At 33.3% G+C, this 23,462-nt stretch overlaps 2 protein-coding genes across 2 annotated transcripts; one reads left to right on the plus strand and one right to left on the minus strand.

Moving 5' to 3' along the window:
* Positions 1-9,532: 9,532 nt before the first annotated feature.
* Positions 9,533-10,327, minus strand: LOC125494000 (uncharacterized mitochondrial protein AtMg00810-like). Its single transcript, XM_048637495.1, has 3 exons — positions 10,320-10,327; positions 9,923-10,192; positions 9,533-9,776 (listed from the first exon to the last, which is right to left on the minus strand). The coding sequence occupies exons 1-3, from the start codon at positions 10,325-10,327 to the stop codon at positions 9,533-9,535; spliced, it is 522 nt and encodes a 173-aa protein (XP_048493452.1).
* Positions 10,328-16,713: 6,386 nt separating this feature from the next.
* Positions 16,714-21,738, plus strand: LOC109135358 (cytochrome P450 86B1). The gene is made up of 2 exons (XM_019250384.3): positions 16,714-17,420; positions 20,463-21,738. Exons 1-2 carry the CDS (start codon positions 16,923-16,925, stop codon positions 21,561-21,563), a joined length of 1,599 nt encoding a protein of 532 aa, XP_019105929.2. The 5' UTR covers positions 16,714-16,922; the 3' UTR covers positions 21,564-21,738.
* Positions 21,739-23,462: the final 1,724 nt, after the last annotated feature.

Consider the following 23,462-nt stretch of genomic DNA (forward strand, 5'->3'; position numbering starts at 1 on the left):
ATGATATTATGTTACTTTCCCTAATGTGATTAATCCATGCATTCTTTGAGGGGGAACAAAAGAATATATGCATACGTTAAGGGGGAACAAATATTTATCTAACAATATTATATTCATGGTTTGTCATCATCAAAAAGGGGGAATTTGTTGTGCATGTAATATGTTATGTTTTGATGATGAAAATTAATATAATATATTTTAGTATGAAAGTATGTAACAGTTGAAACAGATGCATGAAGAAAGGAATTAATAAATGAAGACTTTGAAGAAAAGAAGAATCAAGATTGAAGTCAAATTTATATGTTCCTTTAGAATAGTTACTTTGTGTAAAAATGTAATAGGCTTGAATTAGGTGATATACTATGTGCTAATATAGAAGTATAAAATTAGTATAATTATTATTTTCTTAGAGTTAAGAAAATAAATAATTGTATTAATATTATATGTCTATATAAAAAGGAAATTAGTTTATAAAATAAGATAAAAGATTTTCATAAAAATATTTTAGAAAAAGAATTTTATAAAAAACGTGTTTTATAAAACGTAATTTTATTAAAACGTGTAAAAGTTTTTTTAAAAGAAAACGTGTTTTTGAATTGATAAAATATTTTTATAAAAGATTTTTTAAGAAAAAAACGTGTTTTATAAAACGAAATTTTATTAAAACGTGTAAAAGTTTTTTTAAAAAGAAAACGTGTTTTTGAATAACGTGTTTTATAAAACTGGTTTTATAAAAATAAGATTTTCGAAAATACTTTTTAGATAATAAAAGAGTATGAGATAAAAAGAAAATCTATTGGTTATTAAAGATATAGATAAACATGGATTTAAGGAAAACTTATCCTTTTAGAATTAAAGATAAAAATGAGAAAAGATAAAGTTTGTTTTTCTTAAAAGGAAAGTTTTATCCCTTAAATTAAGGAGTAAAAGATAAATATATTTTTAAGTGATTTTCGTCCTAACCAAGCCCTATAAAAGGGAATAAGAATTCACTTTTAAATCTCACGTTTTCAGAGAGAAAAATCGGAGATATTAAGAGCTGAAAACTATTTCCTTCGCACAGAGTATAGCACTGTTTGAGTCAGATTCAAGTAACGAATATACGAGTGTAATTGTCCTCAAAATTGCTTGACTAAGAAGCACACAATTGAGGATCATGTTCTTTCTGTAATTTCACCATTATAGAGAGTGTCAACACTTAGAGTTAAGTGTTGGGGGTCACTACTAGAGTTAGTAGTGAGGGAAATCTTATTGTATCAAGAGGTTGATATTTTAGGATTCAAAGAAATAAAAGAGTTTTTGTTTCTGGTGGACGTAGATCTCAGAGAAATTTACGAGCGTTTCACACAGTGTCTGGCACTGTGCAATGACAAAGGTTTTGCGAAAATCGATCAAATTTCGTCACTCAATTCAACCCCCCCTTCTTGAGTGTCACCTTGGGTTCTAACAATTTTTCTACATTGCGATATTGTATATTACATAAGAGTTTAGGCAATGTCACTATCAAACTTTTTCGAGGATACTTTTTGACCCATTTAATATAGAATAAGGGGGCAAACAAAAAGGTAGTACTTCTGTGTGGAAAAAGAGAAAAACATATATAATATTATTACTTTTTGATGGGTCCAGTACTACAATAAAAGGTAAAGTTTAAACAATGTTGCAATTTAAAAGAAACCACCATTAAAGGAAAACTAATTATTATGCCCGGGCTATTCCCCGAGTAAGCAAAAAATTTCATTTATTAATATAATATTTTATGATAATAACACTAAATACAACTTAGTCTAGTAGTTAAGACTTTAGTATATGTACCTGAGATCGTGAGATCAAATCCTATACTACACAATTTCTAAAAAAATTTATTGTACATGAATTACATGAACTAAAAATCTCTAGGGAGAGTGCACGTAGCATAGTTTCTTGTTTATACACACCTTTTTATATATTTATATAGATATATCAATTAAAAAAAATAGAGAGAGTATTCTACTACAATTGAGTTATACTTATTTACAGGAAACTCTCATTAGTAACCATTGAAAATTATATTTGGTAACTACTTTCAGAAATTTATTCAAAGATGAACCTCTCAGTTGGTATATTATTACCCGACGTGACATTAATGAGGTAATTGGTTAACTTTTCCGTTAAAAGTCATTTTAAACACAAACTTTTTCCCTCCTCCTTCAACAATGGCAAAGAACTTATTAGAACTCTCACACCCCAACCCTGCTAGCCCCCGTCCCCACCCTCACCTCCACCCCTACAACAAACCCCCCCCAACAAGCCACCTTGCAGTTCCGCCCAACCTATTCCTGTAGGCCGCCACCCCTCACCCCACCCTTCACCTCCCTCCTCTACCTCTTCGCTCCTGCTACCCCTCACCCCCAGTGGCGGATCCAGCGTGGGTTCAGTGGGTTCAACTGAACCCACGCGGATCCATAAAAAAAAACAGGGAAAACTGGGTAAAAAAAAAAAGGAAAATGGTATTATATACAAAATAAGGTGTTATATTAAATTGAAAGCGGTGTAGCTCTGCGGTAATGCGTCTAATACTACATGTTCTCCTTTCCAAGGATCACGGGTTCGATCCTGGAAAGTATTTTTTGTCTTCCTTATTCAATTTTTTTCTTTTTTGTCTTTCTTATTCTGTTCTCTCACTTTTGTCTTTCTTATATTATGAGCTTGGTGTTTCTTTTCTTTTTTTTATCCTCCTTTATTTTTCAAACTCTCTTTTTCTCTACAAATCTCTCCCTCCCATCAAGTACAAATATAGTAAAAGGTAATGAATTTGGTTTATTTTTTATTCTCTTTCCATTTTTCTTGCTTAAACAATCAATTAATCATTCCCTATATAAATTAGTTACTAAAAAATTCACTTTATTGATTACTTGATTCACTACTCATATTATTATATTATTTGCATCGAAAAGTGTGTAAAAATTAAAATGACTAATTTGCATATACTATGACATTTTATATGTGCATTTATAAACTAATTAAATGTGCAAATATTAATTTTTGAAATGAAAGAATTTTATACACCACTTTATAAACAAAATTCTTGGCAGAGCTCACTATCCGTTAAACTAAAATACAAAGAACTTATTAGTGTTAATTCATTGTTAATTAGTCATTTTAGATTTCATGTGCTAGTTAGTGTTAAAGTTTCATATATATATATAACAATAAACTTTTAACACTTAATTGATAAGTTGATTCAATATAAAATGTCCTAGTAATTGATACTCGATTGCTACTTTGTATGACTCTGTAGTTTGTAAAGAAACTGATAGTCTTTTATTACCATAAGTAATTACTTAGATTCTTTTAGAATCATATAATCAAGAATAAAAGTTCCACTAAGTACAATTATTGATCTAAAGTTTAATTTTCTTCTCTTTATAAAATTGTAACTCCTTTCCCCCAAAAAGAAAATGTAACTCCAAATAGTAAAATTTAATTTACAATTTATACTCAAACTACTCCGAACCCACGTGGCCCAATTCTTGGATCCGCCACTGTTCACCCTCCCCCCTCCCCCCCTCCCCCCTCTCCTCTCCCTTCGTGTTTGCCCCCGCCGCCGCCCACCCTCCCAGCCCCAGTCCCCCAGTCGCATACCCCCTTAACACCAGCCACCGCAACCCCCCTCCATGCGCGCTTCCCCGGCAGTCCAGTTTTTTCCCGCAAAAAGGTTGCAATCTTCATTTTATTAGCAAACTATAGGCAACAAAATAATTGAATCATGAAGCTACCGACACTTTTTTTAGTAAGACCAACAAAATCAACATTTAGCCTATGCTATTTACACTTGCCCGACCACGATCCAGTTTGTGAAGCTCGTTCCCGATATGCATGAAGAAACTTATTACTGCCGATGAACACATCGAGTCTGCGGTAGTGCTGATGTGTGGTCCAAATCGGAGGTTTGGGAAGGTGGTCCGGTGGCAGAGAAATTGGATTTTGGCGAAGATGCTGGATGTGTGGATTTGAGGAGAAGAAGAGAGTTATTGAGATTGGAGTAGGAAAAGGAGAGAGAGACAGTGAAAAGGTGGAAGGAAGCTCCGTTTGGTAGGGCGTAAAACGTTTTTCCGGAAAACTGTTTTCCTCTATTTTCAGTTTTACATTGTTTGGTTGGCAAAAGAGTGTAAAACCATTTTTCCTTGGGGTAAAATTACTCTCCCAAGGATGGAAAACCATTTTCCTTTCAAAATGAAGGGAAAACTATTTTCCTTCTCTCTCTTTTACACTCCTCTCACTACCTCCTTACTTTCCCTTTCATTTCATCATTTTTTTTACATCGAACCAAACAATGGAAAACTAATTTTGGAATTGTGTTTTCCAATGTAAATTGTTTTCCATGAAAATCATTTTACACTGAAAATATTTTACGCCCTACCAAACGGAGCCGAAATGACGGTGAAGGAGGAACTTGTTGAGAAGCGTAAAAATTACCACATTAATGTTACGCCTGGTAATTATATACAATTAAGAGGTTACATTTTGAATAAATTTTTGAAATTAGTTACCAAATACACAAAGTTACCAATGAAAATTTCCCTTTATTTGGACACAATGCTCCATTTCAAAACAAAAACAAAGTACTATATAGATAAGCATCGGTATCAATGATTAATCTATATACCAATAAGATTATGATACATTGTGCATCATGCTGAAAGTGAAACACTAACACGAATCAATCAATATCAAATTGGTGATATTTCATCACAATCAAGAATCGACTTGTTAGTTGACAAATAAATGTCGTGATAATTGATAATAAAAAGTTAATCAATCTGCCAACCACATGTTACAGACTTTCTTAATATTTATTTTTATTATATTATTTTTCTTTGATCAACGGCTTGATTGAGATGTATAGAAATGATACAATCTCTTAATTCTGTGTGAATTTAATTGAGCTGGAAAAAGAAGTTGAAAGTTTCCTGTCGCTTTGCATGGAGGACATGGGGACATTGATTTTATTACTAGTGTGCATGAGAAAGCGACGCTTTTGATACTTGTGCTGGTTTGCCTGGTTATAAAGAAAATAGGATCATAATACTAAGCAAGAAATGGAAAAAAAAAAAGTCGGTAGATGTTTGCTATATATCCAGTTTGATTCTTAGCTTTTCTAAAAAAAATAGATTAGGAAAGAATTGTTATTTAAATTTATTATTGGAAAAATTTTTAAAAAAGCTTTTTTATAAGATCGACTTTGTGAGAAATGATCTTTATCTCTATTATATAAGCCAAGGGAGGAGGTGTGGTGTCCTCTTTTGAAGTGACTAAAATACCCTTAATGATCTAATTAATGGAATGAAAAAAATTACAAAAGCAAATCATTTAAAAATTTTCATTCCAACTTGCCATTTAAAACAAGTTTAAAATGGTATATGCATCAAATAGTTCAATCAAAAATTAAATGGGCAAAATATTTATACCTTATAAAAAAAGATGGCATACATAACGTGCATATGAAAAGTCTGAACATTCACTATCTTTGATACTCTTTAATTCAGTTAAACCAACTCATTATTTTTGTTCTTTATGTTCAATATTCATTCACAAAAATAATGTTAACAATCACTCATAACCTTTTTATTTTTTTTACATTAGCGAATTAATATATCTAAATTCATCTAACTGTTGAATTTTTCACATTTAAATTTAATCATAAATAAAATACGAATGGAGTATCTAATAGAATAACAAATTTTGAAATTAACGCACGCATCGCGTGCATATGAAGGCTAGTAAGAAAAAGAAGTAAACTGGGGACTTTAACCAACTTCGTTTGTGGACTGGGAGCTTTGGTCCGAAAACAACTTTGATCACCATTTTCCGATGTTGCCTTGCCCATGTGCTTGTTACTTGACATTAAAAAAACATAAAGTTTTTGGGTACGACTTTCGAGTTGATCTTAAACGGACAATTTTCACCTAAAGAACGATTTTTGAAACAACGGATGTCCTCGAGGGCCCCTTATGGGCATGAATTTTGGCAAGCCAGTCAAAATGATTACCAATATGGTATTTTTTTGAACATGAGTTTCGATACAATCTTCAACGGGCAATTTTGTCCTTCAAAATGTTTTTTTTTTTAAAACGGACGCCATTGAGCATCCTTTAGGGGAATGAATTTCGTGACTACCTATATGTCAATTATTTGACACGACTTTGAGGCGATCTTAAACAAACGATTTTGACCTAAAAACGATTATTCAAAAAAAATTCGTGTTTTCAAAAGTCACATAACAAACACGTGTGCAAGTCAACACCGGAAAATGACGGTCAGCGTTATTTTCCGTCAAAAGGTCTCATTCAAAAAAAAACAGTTGATTAAGGTCCCAATTTACCACATTTTTTATAAAAATCATTTATCACAAAGTCGACCTTTGTAAAAGGTCCTTTCGAATAAGTAATCCTTAATTACATCCTCCGGCAGGTGATTTAGATGTTTGGGCATGCTAGGTGACTCAGGCGCGCGTACTCGTAGAACGAGCAATCTTTGTGCATCGCAAAATTTCTTCCATCTGGAAAAAATACTTGGACTAGCTCTTCTTCTTATGCGGGGTTTTGTGTTTTACTCGCCTTATATTTGTTCTCTATTATAAATGTGTTAAGGTCATTTGTTGATGTTATATACACAGATTGATAGATTAGTTTATTAAGAAAGACTATAGAACCCTTCATAGGTAAAAGTACCTACATGACTACATAGATCAAATTATATGCTTATAGTATCATCTCATATATTGATATTGTGGTAAATATTATTTATGTTTTATAGCGTTCTTTACTCATTTTTGATTGTTGAACTATATGAAGAAAACCTGCATAACTAAAGTACAAAAAAATCTGAAATAATGGTTAGACACTAAATTTGATGACGTATTTGATAATTTGATTGGGACTTAATACCAAGCTCTTTAATATTTGGACAAAATAAATGACTGAAATTAATTAGTAATAACTAATACAACAAAAGGAAAAAAATTAAGAGTGAAAGGTAGATTTTTTACATGCATTGGAAACCCATGACCTATTTACTAGTTCAATGAAATCTTAGTCCTTATCTCACGATGAAGTTTAGTAGATAAAAATCTAAGCAATTTTTTTACATTGAAAATACGTACAAGAAAGAAAAAGAAATTAAAAGCTATTCAATAAAATGAGATTAGTACTAAGATGGGTGACAAGATCATAAGTGTTATATGTGTATGGATATGTATCTTGTGGGAAGCTGGGTGGTACTTTCAAATACGTAGTAATGCATTTTCCTACAAGAATTTTACCGACCCACGAGGATCAACAAGGTTCACGATAAACTCTTTTAATTAAGATACAAAGAAGAAACTATGGAATTTGGTTGATGACAAACTACATACACTGTAATGTGTTTGAAAGTTATGTTTTACAATAAACAAGGAGATAAATCTAAAAATAAATCTCCTTAAGCAAGTATGAATGTTTAATCGCACTCCATATGTGACATCTTCCTATATACTAGGTAAGATTTACAGAAGAAAATAATGAAATCATGCATTATTTCACACGAATAGACATGCATCATTTAATGAAACAAAGTGTCTCGTAAGTACGGTGTGGGAGCACCAAACTTCTTGACAATCAAAACATTTCCAGAGGCAATAGTGCGGGCAACTAGTGCGCGACATGTAGTGTCGTGCGCGGCACACATCTTCGCGTTTCTATCTTTCTCACTGTGTTTCATCACACCACAACATCGAAACATAATCATCACATATCATCAACAGACACATTTAACTATAAATGTTCCAACAATCCTTCTCCATTTATAGTATAAATAATTTGAAGTCCGTCCACATGCAAACAATATAAAACAACTAAATTTGTGCATAAATGAAAGTATCTTTAAGTTTGAATTTCCACTTAGTATAATATTCTTTACAAGCTATTGATTGAAGTGATTGACTAAACATTGAATCACTCAATCAGACGAAATATTGAAGATGCTACACACATAAGCTTACACAAACGCACATATAAATATCAAGTTCTTTAATGGCCTTGAGTCCATATCCGATTCATGAGTGTTCCAAGCTATATCCCAAACTTGGTGAAGCGGTCAAACTTCTTACTCACATAGGTAAACCTTAATTAACAGGCTCCTACAACATGAGCATCTCATCAAAGATTTATTAAGATATTAAAGTCATCCTCCAACATTGTAGAAACAAGCATTCACCTTGAGATGTATCTCTTGAGTGCTACCCAAGCCACAAATCAAGTTTGATCCTCATTGAATTCAAGCTCTTGCATTGTACAAGACGTGAATTGAGTTTTCTCCGCTTGTATTTACTTTTGTACTTTTTACTCCTCACTTTTCATAATCTCTCTCTTCTCTTTCCTACTTTCACTTTTTCCTTAGTTTCAGTAGAAAGCAAACCGTGTAAATTAAATAGGTATGGAGATAATACTTTGTAATAGTGCATTGTATGATTACGTGGAAATTTTTATTTTGTTTGGTTGAGGGAGGGGTAGCAGTAAAAGTTTGTATAACTGTCAAATAGAACTGCACTGATATACACTTGACACTAATTCGATCCATTTCAGTAAACGTGTCGTGTACTCGTGTTGACCCGTTTATTAAACATTTCAGAAATTCTTAACAGAAATGCACTGATGAACACTTGACACTAATTCGATCCGTTTCAGTAAATGTGTCGTGTACTCGTGTTGATCTGTTTATTAAACATGTCAGAAATTCTTAACACTAACCCATCAATCTTTTTCATATTCGTAATTCGGTTCACGTCGTGTTTATTATAAGCTACTTTTTGGCAATCTTGAACCAGGATTCTAAATAAAATCCTAATATTATTGTTTGAAATTGGGTTAAATAGGTTCAAACATGTCAATATGTATTGAAAATCTCAATACTAATCCTTTTTTTTTATCCAGTTCGTTTCGTATTAGCATTTATATAAGAAATCAAGAGAAGAATAATTTCTGTAGAGAGAGAATGTGAGAAGAAGAAATGAGAGAAATATTATTCTCAGATTATGAAGTTACAAGTAAGAAGATAGTAGAGTTTGAAAGCTTTATACAAGATCTCTAACTAACTTTCTAACCGACTTAACAAACTTGTAACTAACTTCTCATTACATTTTAATTATTAATTATACTGAAATAAATAATCTCCTATACTCCCCCTTCTAGCTGGACCTTTGAAATAAGTCCAAGCTTGGCAGATAACAATTGATTTGAGCAGATACAAGGGGCTTAGTAAGGACATCAGCTAGTTGGTGGGAACTTGACACATGAGCAGTTTGTAGAAAGCCTTCTTCTACTTGTTCACGAACATAATGCATATCCCTTTTAAAATGTTTAGTTTTCTCATGAAATATAGGGTTTTGTGCCAAATGTTGTGCTGATGTGTTATCACAATGCAAAGTGATAGGAAGAGTAACATGAACTTGCAAGTCTTCCAACAACCCTTGTACCCAAACTAGTTCACTGGCTGTAGCAGACATGCTTCTGTATTATGCCTCTACAGAAGACTTACTCACACTGTGTTGCTTTTTTGTTTTCCATGAAATCATATTAGATCCCAAAAACACAGCATAAGCACTAAGAGATCTACTACTAAACTGACATGAACTCCAATCTGAATCACTATAAGCAGTGACTTGTAGATCTGTATCATCAGCTTTGTACCATAAGCCATGATCCAAAGTACCTTTCAAGTACTTAAGAATATGAAGTGAAACTCTTAGATGTGGAAGTCTAGGACAATGAATAAACTGACTTAAGTGTTGCACTGAGTAAGATAAGTCAGGCCTTGTTATTCCAAGATAGAGCAACCTTCCTACTAATCTTCTAAACACATCATGTTCTACAAGGGGTTCACCCACTTCAGTAGAGAGTTTTACCCACAAGAGAGTGGAGCAGGAGCAGCAATGCAGTCAAGCATAGCGGCATCAGAAAGGATGTCCTTAATGTACTTCTTCTGTGAAAGAAAAATTCCATTTGCAGTCCTAAGCACTTCAATTCCAATGAAATATGTCAAATTTCCAAGATCTTTGATTGTGAAAGCTGTGTCTAAAGATCTTTTAACCTCTTCAATTTGTGAAAGAGGCGTGCCAGTGATAAGAATATCATCTACATACACCAAAAGCACCAAAAATTCACCATCATGAGTCCTAGTAAACAAAGAGTAATCTTGTTTAGACTGGACAAAATGCAAACTTTTGAGAAATTTGCTAAGCTCTTTATTCCGTTGTCTAGATGCTTGTCTTAGACCATAAAGAGATCGTTTTAATTGCATACCTCACCATGTTTAGCCTTTGTATAACCAGCTGGAGGTCACATGTACACTTCTTCATCTAAGAAGCCATGTAGAAATGCATTATTAACATCTAGCTGATGTAAATGCCATTTCTTTACTACAGCAAGAGCAATAACAGTTCTCACAGTAGCCAGTTTAGCTACAAGAGAAAAAGTTTGATTAAAATCTTGCCCTTCAATCTGTTGATATCCAATAGCAACCAATCTTGATTTGTGTCTTTCAATAGTTCCATCTGGATTCAATTTTGTCTTATAAACCCATTTTGAACCTATGGCTTTCTTTCCTTGGGGAAAAACAGTCAACTCCCAAGTATCATTGCTCTCAAGAGCTTTAAGTTCCTTTTTCATAGCATTTACCCAATTCAGATCATATTTTGCTTGATTGTAGTGTTTAGGTTCAGTAGGAACATGTGTAGCATTCACAACAAAAGAAAGTGAATGTGTTTCTAATGAATTAGAGGCATTTTTGTGAGGGATATAGCCACCAACAAAGTCATGAAAGTGAGCAGATGGCTTGACAACTCTAGATGAAGTCCTAGTGATAGGAACATCAGAAGAAATATTGTTTATAGGTTCAGAAGAAAGTGTTGCAGGTGACTGAGAAAGAGCATGTTCAGAAGACAAATGTTGTTGATCTATAGCATTGATAGAATTGGAAACAGAAAAAGAAGAGTCAAGAGTATGAGAAGAAGTATCATTTGAGATAGGAGAATTGGAATGAGAAATGCTAGGATCAAAATGAATAGGTTCAGTAGTTGTGTTTAGAGAACAATCAGAAGGAGAAGAATCTGTTTCAGAAGCAAACTGGAGCAAATTAAGTTGTTTAGGATTAGAAACATTATGAGAAATTTGATATGGGAAAATATTTTCGAAAAGATCACATCTCTTGATACAAATGTAACATGAGTATCCAAATCATATAATTTAAAGGCTTTTTGTCCAAAAGGGTATCCAATAAAAATACACCTTCTAGATCTACTATCAAATTTGTCTCTTTTAACATGCATATTATATGCAAAGCAAAGTGAACCATAAACTCTTAACTCATAATAAGGAAGTTTATGAAAGAGTACCTCATATGGAGATCTCCAATTGAGAACCTTTATAGGAATCTTGTTTATCAAAGAAGTAGCTGTAAGAATGCAATCACTCCAGAATTTCTTTGGTAAATGAGCATGAAATCTCAAAGCTCTGGCAACTTCAAGCAAGTGTCTATGTTTTCTCTCAACACAAGCATTTTGTTGAGGAACATTAGGAATACTTTTCTGATTTAAAATGCCTTTGCTAGCAAATAAATCAAGACAAGATTCTTTGATCAATTCAGTCCCATTATCTGATCTCATATATTTAACCTTCTTATCAAATTGAGTCTCCACCATAGCTAAGAACTCTTGAACAATCTTTTCTACCTGAAGTTTATTATGCAGAAGATATGTCCATGTAACCCTACTATAATCATCAAGCACTGTCAAAAAATAGGATGCTCCACCTATTGCTCTCACCTTATATGGACCCCATAAGTCTAGATGAATTAAATCAAAGCAATTAGCTGCTCTACTTGTGCTAATAACAAAAGGAAATTTATGTTACTTTGCATTGTAGCAAACACAACAATTATATTCTTTCAATCCAGAACCATCACAATCAGGAACATATTTCATCTTTGATAAAGATGGATGTCCTAGCCTAGCATAAAGAAGATCCAGCTGATCTCTAGTAGCTAGCTTATTTTGAGAAACACTAGTTGCAGTTTTATTTGGCAAAACATGAATATTTACAATATCAACATTATTCACTGTGTTACCACCAACATCATTGCCAGTAATACCTGAACCTGCAACAGTGTGAGTAGAACATTGTTGAGCATCAGTGTTGACAAAGTAATAGAGGCCATTGAATTTCTTCCCAGCACCTATGACCACATAACTAGTATGGTCCTGAAAACAGCATGCATTTTCAGTAAAAAATACTCTAATCTTATTGTGTTGAATTAACTTTCCCACTGATAACAAATTATGTTTAAATCCTTTAACAAACATAACATCAAATATCATCAACTTGTCACTAAGAATCACATCTCCAACTTTCTCAACAACCTTATATGTTCCATCAGGCAAGCCTATTTTAACAGGTTTAACTAACCATCTTGTGTTGCCAAGATACTATCATCATAAGTCATATGATCACATACACCAGAATCTATGATCCATAGACTTGTATCACTGTTTTTATTCACAGAATAGGTTAATGAATGAGAAAGTATACCTGTAAATTTTGCAAATGAACAACTAGTGCCAAGATCACCAACTTGTTATTTACCCTTCATTGCTCGCATAACCTCTTGACAAATAACATTCAGCATATCAGGAGAAATAGTACTTCCATCTCAGGTAATTTGACCACCATGACCAGTGTTTCCAGTATGAACATCTGAATTTTCCAAAGGATCATTTCCACAATATTCTTCACGTGAAGAGTGAACATTAGCAACAATCTTCCCTCAATATGCCTGATTGATTCCTTTGGTAGCAGTGGCCTTTATAACATTGTACCATTCAGGGTATCCAATGATCTTAAAACATTGATCAATTGTATGCCCATTTGCTTTACAATTAGTACAAAACTAAGATAATTTGTCTTTCTTCCAATCTTTCTTTCCTTGAAAATTTCTCTGGAACTGTCCATTCCTGAATGTTTGACCAGCCAAAGCATTGCTCTCAACAACCACACCACTAACCTCTTTCTGTTTCTCAATTTGTTGAGCAATAGAGAACACTCTATTGATATTAGGCAGTGGATCCATTGATAATACATTTGTGATAGTATTATCAAAACCACTATTAAGACCTAAAAGAAACTTCATCATCTTATCTTCTTCCTCAAAATCAGCAATCTTCTTGAGAAAGAAACAACTACAGGACTTCAAAGCTCCACAACTACATGTAGGAAATGTTCTTATACACTTCATTTCATCCCACAATTTCTTCAGTTTACCATAATAGGTAATAGTAGTCATATTTTCTTGTTGCAAATTATCGATTTCTTTCTTCAATTGATATATCAATGGACCGTTAGATTGTCCAAATCTCTCATTCAATTCCTTCCACAATTCAACAGCAGAATCTATATATCCAAAATCATCAGCTAATTCTGAACTCATTGAGCTTAATATCCAACTAACAACCATAAAATCAGCTCGTTTCCATTTATGAAAATCTTTATGATTCTCGTTTGGTTTCATAATTTCTCCATTAATAGAACTTTCTTTTTTTTAGCAATCAAACCTCTTCTAATATTTCTACTCCAACAAACAAAATTTATTCCAGTAAAAATTGCAGCAACAAGAGATGAAGTAGGACTATCAGAAGCAGCAATGAAATAAGGATCAAGAATACCTCCATTATTTGTCTGTTGATTACTATCAACTGTGCGTTCAGTAGCAGTAACATCTTCAATCGCCATTATAGTTTGCATAAACTCAAAAGATTTATACGAATTTCAAAAGATTTCGTAGATATTGTGCAAGAAATTTCGCGATTGCAAGAAATTTCGCAACAACTTTGTAAGAAATTCACAACTACAGTATGGATTTCAGTTTTAAGAAAAAAAAACCTCAATCTCAAAACGAGAGATTCAGCTCTGATACCATATAAGAAATCAAGAGAAGAATGAATTCTGTAGAGAGAGAATGTGAGAAGAAGAAGTGAGAGAAATATTATTATCAGATTATGAGGTTACAAGAACAATATAGTAGAGCTTGAAAGCTTTATACAAGAGATCTAACTAGCTTTCTAACCGACTTAACAAACATGTAACTAACTTCTCATTACATTTTAATTATTAATTATACTGACATAAATAATCTCCTAGAATTTGCAAGCTCTAAGGTTGAACTGTGTTTGTTTTGTTTTCTTGGTAATAATTTCCACGGATATAGATTTTTTCTAGTTGAAAATGTTATGGGAAGTAGCAAGATCGTATTAGTGGTTGTAGATTCATGCATTTATCTGTTTCGCATGTAGCTGTTTGAATCGGCTAAAACTCTAAATTGAAACGGTGGCTCAGGAAACTTAGGTTACGTTCTTGAGTGTAAAACACTTTTAGGGAGGGGTTAGGTAGACAATATTTATGGCTGGGAAACGGAATCGGATAAAGGTTTTCGTTATTGCTTGTTTGGTTTGAGAGGTTGGTAAATCATTTTCGTTACTTGATGTTAACCAATACCACCGAATTGATACCGCTCCTAAGATTGAGGTAATAGTTTCCATTAATTACCTTCGTCAATAATTATCTAGGGCCCTCCCCCTCACATTCTTCCTCACACTCTCTCTGTCCTCTTTGCTCTTTGATCAGTCTACTTGCACTACCATTTCATTATTCCTCTATTTTTCTAGGACGATATTCTTTCTCCTCTTTTGTGTCTCCATAAATCATGATTATTTTTTTTTAGAAATATCCAGATGATGCTATATTGCTATGTAAAGACACATCAATCTCTACTTTGTATTTTATTTAATTAATTATTGCAAGTTTAATTTTTTCTAGAAATAATAATGCAATATTGTCACCTATTTTGAAAAATTCATCTACATATTGGTATAATGTATTACGTATAGTTCTCAAATAAATATACTTTGTAATTTCATAGCTAGCCAAGCAACAAGAAAAACAAGTTTCTAATAAGTGATTCCATTACTTGATTGAAGCAAACACCTAATAAAAGTAACAATTACTATTACCATTCCTTTTCTTATACAATTCCATCCCCTTTCCATTCCACAATATTGAACCAAACGCCCTCTTAGTGTAAAATGATTTTCATGAAAAACAATTTACAATGAAAAACACAATTCCAAAAATCAGTTTTTAGTTGTTTGGTTGTATGTAAGAAAAACGATGAAACGAAAGGAAAATGAAAGGAAAATTAAGGAGTTAGAGGGAGGAGTGTATAAGAGAGATAAGGAAAAGGAAAGAAAACAATGTTCTCTTCATTTTGAAGGAAAAATGGTTTTCCATCTTTGGAAGAGTAATTTCACTCTTAGAGAAAATGTTTTTACACTCCTTCACAAACCAAACAATGTAAAATTAAAATAGAGAAAATTATTTTTTTTTAAAAATGGTTTACGCCCTACCAAACGGAACCTTAATCAAAGTTATTTAAGTTTAGTAATCCACTTATTTATTGATTTTTGTGTATATTAATTAAGTTTGTATGATGTGTGGAGATAGCTGAAGAAAAAGAAATGCTAAAACCCTAAAATTAGCCTACTATGGGCTATAATTAAAAGTGAAATGATGCCCTCTATCTCTGTTTATTTGGAATACTTTTGTTTGTTAAGAATTATTATATCATAAGGTAGGATCTTAATAAGCCTGTTTTAATGTTCATTTTCACAATTTCATCTTAGCTTTTTCTACATACTCCATCCGTCTCCAAAATATTGTAACACAACTTTGCCACTATTTTACATGTTTATCACAAAGGTTGTAAGTAATTGGCAATTATTATTCCATTATATACATATACATATACATATACATATACATATACATATACATATACATATACATATTATCCCAGACAAACAAATGTCATGTTGCCACATGTACTCTTCCTCCCCCACCCAATCAAATGATACATTAAGCAATAAAAATGTGTGTTGTAAGATTTGAACCCATGACCTCTCATTTGATAGGCTAATGCACTAACCAACTACGCTAGAATACTCATGTTAGTCTTTGAGAGGGAAAAATCATTTAAAGACAAGATACTATTTCTACTTTTGAAGACTTCAAATGCACGTTAAAATAATCTGGGGCGTATCGCCCGAGACAAGAACTAGTTATAACCTATAACTAATCCTTATTGTTGTTGTTGTTTTTATTATACAATATCAAATGATAATGTTGGAATATCTTACATTTGTAGTCTGGTGCTCCGGATAACCCATCATACCAGTCAACAAGTCGGAGTCTAGGGGTAAAGCGCTCTGGTTTGGGGTTTTGGGGGTGCGGGGTGGCCTCCATAATATTCAGTATATAGGGTTTACAGTTTTATTTTCAGTTTTGAGCGCTAATTTGGCCTATTTTGTTTAAGGTTGATTAGAAAAATATTATATAAACCTTTTAATTAACGTTTTCCTACATATTCTATAATCTATACTATCTCTCCGCAAATAATAATAAAAAAGAATTTCTCCTCTATTTGTAAATGTAACTAAGATATTATTAGTAAATCACATTAATTTCATGTGTCAAAATTGTTCTGTATTTGTACGTTGCTTTTGTTATAACAGATACACAAACTATAAGACAGAAGATATGAATTTGATGACTTCCATATAATCACCCCATATTCAATCCTTTAAGAATAAACTCTATGAAAGTCCAAATGTCATAGTCGTACAATCTATATACATTATGCACTAATTATGTAGACAGTTAATAGTCATTTGCGAACCTCTACATGTGCTATAATAAGACCATTAGTTCTTCTTCATCCATCCAAATCTAATCCCTCCCAAATTATATTTTACTTAAGAGTGTTTCCCTGTTCTTTCCTTCTTCCCAAGACTAACGAAAACTATGGAAACCACAAGCTTTCTGATCTCATTTTTCACCCACATAGAATTTTATGATATACTTTTAGCTTTGCTTGGACTCTTCTTTTTCTCTTACATCCATGAAAAACTCACCAACAAAGGCCCTACTTTATGGCCTATTCTTGGTATGCTCCCTTCTTTTGCTCTTCATGTCCATGAAATCCATGAATGGAACACCAAAACTTTGGAAAAGAGTGGAGGTAGTTATAGAATTAGGGGTCTTTTGGGTGGGTTTCAAGGGATTATGCTAGGTGATCCTGTTAAGATTGAGTATATTCTCAAAACTAAATTTAAGAACTTCCCTAAAGGGAAGTACTACAGGGAGAGATTCAGAGAGCTCCTCGGCGACGGCATCTTTAACGCCGACGATGATGGATGGAAGGAGCAACGGCGGATTGCTACGTCCGAGATGCATACTAGTCGGTTCGTGCAGTACTCTTTGCAGACCATGCAGAGTCTAGTGCATGATAAATTACTCAAGGCATGGGTTTTTCTCTGCCATGTTCTTGTTATCATTTTTTTATCTATATATTTTAATTAATATACATTTGTGTTTTAGGCACAGGCCTAGTCATGCTGGGAGACTAATAAGGTCACGTCAAGGTTGAACTAGTCTAATTTAGGCTTAATACAACATATTTTGCCCCTATTACAATGCATATAGTGTGTTATCGTCGTTGTCCTTTAATATAATAGTGTATGTAGTAAAGGATAGGAATTAGCTCAAGTGGGTAGAGCGTTCCCCTTGGCTCCTGAGGTCAGGGGTTCAATCCTTACCCCCAGCATTATGTTGGGGTATTTTCGTAGCATGCTATGCATGCCTTACCAGCCAATGTGTTGGTGTTTCTACAGCCTAGTAGCCTTGTAGGGGTTAGCCCTTGGGCTAACTTAATTTCCTAATAAAAAAATAAAAAATAGTAGTATATGTAGTGGACCTTACCAACCACCGCGACTATTTGCGAACCTATTCAAATAAAGTTGATTACAAGCGCCACCAATTTTAACAAAAGGTCACTTCTTAATTCGATTTCTATGTGTATTTTGGATTGAACTTAACCGTTGTCTAAATTGAATCGAACTGAAATGAAATAAATTGAACTGAAATGAATGAAAACTGTGAGAGAAAAATAATTGAACTGAACTAAATTAAAATAAAATAAATATGTTTAAATTCAACTGAATTGAATTTTTATTAATTCACTCAAAAAAAACATATACTTATGGTTCTTCCTCTTAATTCTGCCCGGCCTGATGGACACCTTTAACATATTGTACATATCAACATATGCCTTTCAAATTTTTAAGAGAAATAAATAGGCTTGTCGATAACAAGTTGCTATACAAGTTATTGTCGTTGCCAGTATTGGGAAGAGGGGAGGTTATGATTCCACTTCACCCAGTCCCTCCTCATTAGGACGATAGTAGTTGCCAAATAAATTAAAAAAAAACGGGTTGATAGTATTCTTGGTCCATGCAATAGATGTTAATCAAGCAAAGGCCCTTCTAGTATTTACTTCCAAGAGAATTTTTATTTTTTTTTAGATATAGCAGTGTACGTAGATTGTTTATTTCTCCTTTTCATATACTTTGTCGGATTATATTTTTGCACTCCATATCAAGTAGTACTTGGTTTATTGGTAAGGAGTAGTGGCGGATTTAGGATTTTTATATAGGGTGAGCCAAACTTATTGATTAATTTCTTTGAAAAAAAACTAAAAACAAATGTCCTTAGAATTGAACTCGTGACTTGATGCCTAGTATAGGCGCGCTCCAACCACTCGCTCCACAATACCTATTTGCATTACTATCTCACATAGATTACTTATAGAAATTTCATTATTTTGGATAATGGGGTTAGCCGAGGCTAGGGGTGTAAGTGGATTGGACTGTATTGGACTTTGCCAAATCCAAATTCAGTCCAAGTTTTTTGGACTCGAGAAATTGAGTCCAAGTCCGATCCAAATATTTTTTGAGTCCAGTCCAATCCAGTCCGATAATTTTTTCTTGAGTCCGAATCCAGTCCAGTCCAGTCCGATTATTATATCTTTTTTTTCCGATTTAGATCAATGATACACGTTTTTTGAGATGCTTGAGCATTTGACATCTGATTCAATTATCAATATCCACAAATTAGATTGAAAGCTTAAATCAAAGTAAAATACTATGAATAAAAAGGTGAATTAGATGCTTACCTTGATCTAAGTTGAGAGGAAGCAGAGAGACTGAGAATTAATCTGAGGAAGAAATAGAGAATGCGAAAGTCGAGACAGCGAGATAGAAAGAAAATGAAGAGTAAGAGGAAGTGAGCAATAAGGACTGAGGAGTGAAGTGAGATAGAATTAGTCAACTACTAGCCTACTACTGCAGTACTGCCAGTATAATTTACTTATTTAACAAATGGAGCTAAGTGCAATAGTCTGGCTTTATTTTTAATTATCAAAAAAAAAAAAAAAAAAAAAAAAAAAAAAGTGCAATAGTCTGGCGTCAAGTAAAATTGTCTGGCGCCAGTTGAAATATTTAGAGAGGGAAGGTTGAAAACTCACAAAATTTTAAAAATAGTATAATTTTTTTTTAATATATACATTATATATGTATTAAATATATATTATATATAAAAATATTTTTGGACTGGACTAGACTTATTGGACTCCAAAGGGATGAGTCCAAATCCAGTCCAAAAATATTTGGACTCGAAAATTTGAGTCCGAGTCCAGTCCGAAAATTTTTCAGTCCAGTCCGACAAGTTTGGACTGGACTGGATTGGACTCTGGATTTTTCGTAGTCCGCTTATACCCCTAGTCGAGGCCCGGGTAGGCCACCCCCTAGATCCGCCCCTGGTAAAGAGAGTATCCTGGGGTTCCAATCCCCACTAGTGACACTTTGAGGGTAGGGATTCCCTTTACTCTCAAGTGTCTGGCCCATTAAGACCCGAACGGGGTTCGAGCCACTTCTTTTTACCAAAAATAAAAAGTCTTGCACTCCATTGGTCCCACTTAATTACAGCTTCTGCTATAATTTTGTCAATAGTCATTAACTTTAATCGAATCTTATAACTAAAATATCAAAAAGTAAATCAATGTGAAATTTTGTTTAATTTATTTGAATGTATACTTTTTAAATATTAATTTTCTATAATTTGTATTAGTAGATAGATGAAGAAATTAATAGTTAAAGACATATTTGAGAGACTGTGACATAAAAGTTGCAACTATATTATGATGCAAAAAGTATATTATTGCGTCATAATTTCCTTTTCGAATTGGGTCATTTTGATATGAGTTTAGTTCTAGATTTTCTGGATTAGTTTAAAATCGAGTCATAGATTCCTTCAATGATGAAAGTTAATCATCATAAAACATAACTAATAGTGGATAAATCTTATTTTATTGTGATGAGCCATCTAATTACTCTCAAATAGTATCAAGAACTTAGATTTTTCTAAAGGTAAATATGTAATATGATTCTAAATCTTATTTTCTACTTAATTGTCACAATAACATCTATATGAATTCCTTGGTTATAGGTAATAGACAAGCAAGTATTTTTATCAACAAACAACACAATGGACCTTCAAGAATTACTCCTTCGTTTCACCTTCGACAACGTATGCGTGGCGGCTTTCGGTGTTGATCCTGGTTGTGTGGCCCTGGACTTGCCTGAAATCCCTTTCGCGAAAGCATTCGAAGAAGCAACAGAGTATTCTCTGTTTAGGTTCTTAGTTCCACCCGTTGTTTGGAAGACCATGAGGTTCTTCAATATAAGCAACGAAAGGAAACTCAAAGATGCTGTTAAAATTGTGCATGAATTTGCTGAGACAACAGTAAAAAATCGCAAGGCCGATTTAAATAAGCCTGGTAAATTAGATCATGAACCTTGTGATCTTTTATCTAGGCTTATAAAAATGCAGGATCATCAACTTCACAAAAATTCTCATGATATCACCACAGTTTTCTCTGACAAGTTTCTTAAAGATTTTTGTATAAGTTTTATCTTAGCAGGGCGTGACACTAGCTCTGTGGCATTAGTCTGGTTCTTTTGGCTCCTACATGAAAACCCAAATGTCGAAAACAAAATCTTACATGAAATTAACGAGATCTTAACTCAAAGAGGCGCGACAAAAGATGAACTGAACAATATTGTTTTCGGAGCAGAGGAATTGGACAAGATGGTGTATTTGCAAGCTGCGTTATCTGAGTCGCTTAGACTTTACCCTTCAGTGCCAATTGATTTTAAACAAGCTAAAGAAGATGATGTTTTCCCTGATGGTATGCCAATTCCAAAGGGTCGTAGAGTCTTATATCATGTGTACGCATTAGGGAGGGTGAAGTCGATTTGGGGTGAAGACTGCTTGGAATTTAGGCCGGAAAGATGGTTGAAAGACGGCCAATTTGTGAGCGAAAACCAGTTCAAATATGCTGTGTTCAATGCTGGACCGCGGCTTTGTATTGGAAAGAAATTTGCTTATACGCAAATGAAAATGGTGGCTGCCTCAATTCTTCTGAGGTATAAAGTTAAGGTAATTGATGGTCAAGTTATAACTCCCAAGGTTACTACTACTCTTTACATGAAGCATGGTTTGTCAGTTACCTTTCAGCCGAGGCAACTTGAAGGCAAACCCTTCTAGCTCGAATGATTAACGGGTAATTAATATCATTGTTTCATACTGCATACAGTTGTGGTAGAGTGAAATCGAGTACTACATTACTACTATCTATAGTAAAGTTGTATGTGGACAATATACAGGACTATTTAGAGGGATGAAGTTGGCTCTTCCAAAATTTATACATTCCTGTAGGGGAAAGCATGCATGATTTCCAATGCGCCTCTTGTAAACAGGAGTGTGTTTATGAATTTTGGTAAGCATTGAAATCGATAGTAGAATATCTTTCTTACCGGGTGAAATGTATGCTATTTGTCTAAACCTGATGTGATACGCACATGATAAATAAGTTAAAATGTTTTAGTTGTGTATAAATCTACCTCCAAAATTTATTTCCGTCAAAGTTGCAAATCTTTCGATTATGGATTTATGTAAAAAATTGATAGTCAGATGTCAAATACTCCCTCCGTCCCAATTTATTTGCTACATTTTGCCATTTAGGAGTGTCTCAATTTATTTGCTACATTTGCAAATATTTCCATATATAGTACATAGGTCCCACACTTTATTTACAAATTTGCCATCACTCCCTTCTTGATTTTGTAAATGTTTTCATATATAATACATAGGTCCCACAATTTACCTATTTGTTTTTTTGTTAATTCCATTTATATCAATGGTCCCCACTCCCTCTTTGGTCTTTGTGAAAAAGTGTTTGTAGCAAATAAATTGGGACGGAGAGAGTAATAGAGCATGCAGTTGAGATGGTGATGTTATCCAGATTGTATGTCAATTTCAATTTCCAAAGCATAGTAGAGTCCTATACACCATAACACAATCGAATATGGTAGATTGGTAGCCGCCTCAACCCTAGTAAATTATATATTAATAATATTATGCTATGATAAAGATATAATAATATTATTAATTTAATATATTCTTAGAAATATTTGCAATAAGTATATGATTAGTATTAGGAATAATATATTTTTAGAAATATTTTCCTATTAATAGTCTATTTGTACTTTTATATATATTATATTCATGGTTCATTATTATTGAACTTTTATATATATTATATTCATGGTTCATTATTGAACACACATTAATATAATATAAGCTTTTATTATTTTCTCCCTCTCTAAACTTAATGGAATCAAGGCAGATTAGGTCTTAGAAACCCCTCAAAAAAAAAGGCCCTTCAATGAAGATGTTATAATGATTGATGTTTTTGGTATGGAGGTAACGTGAGACATGATTCTATTAACAAAAATAAAGATAAAGAAAGAAAAAGAAAAGAGTAAGTTTGGTGTTGATGTTGCTGACAGTTTTGTGGATTGTCTTGTAGTTTCCTCACAAGCACTCTAGACGTTTATTTACTGTTGACTATTGATTTCTTGTGTTGACTTTTTTAGTTGCTTTGTGATCTCATGTGAGACCTTGATAATTAACTCTCTTGATGATTTTTTCGGCTTTCCCTGTATTGTGAGACATGATTTATTTGTTCTCCTGATAATGTGAATTGGTTCTCCTTGTATCGTGAGACAATGTTTAATTCTCCTTTGTCATGAGATTGAGGTTTAATGTGTTGTGAGCGCGGTTATGCTCGAAAAAATCAACATTTGAAGAGAACTCGACTTTGCTCAAAAAAAAGTCCTCTGTGAGCGTAACATAAAGGTCACAGGTTCAAATCTCATACATCCCTCCTTTCTAAGTGGAATATTTAGCATCAAGTTTGAGGGAGGCATGTATTGCCACACTTCAAGCCCAATGGGCTCTCTCGTAAGAGGGTGTGATAAAGTATAGAAACTAATCCTCGGACTCCAATCGTCAGCTTAAACTTTTGGTCGAGTTGATCGTTTAACATGGTATCAGAGTCAGGCCCACAGCTGGAACCATTAATTTACTCTATGCCAATAGAAA

The sequence above is a fragment of the Beta vulgaris genome, chromosome 6, assembly GCF_026745355.1.
Source record: "Beta vulgaris subsp. vulgaris cultivar EL10 chromosome 6, EL10.2, whole genome shotgun sequence".
NCBI lineage: Eukaryota > Viridiplantae > Streptophyta > Magnoliopsida > Caryophyllales > Amaranthaceae > Beta > Beta vulgaris.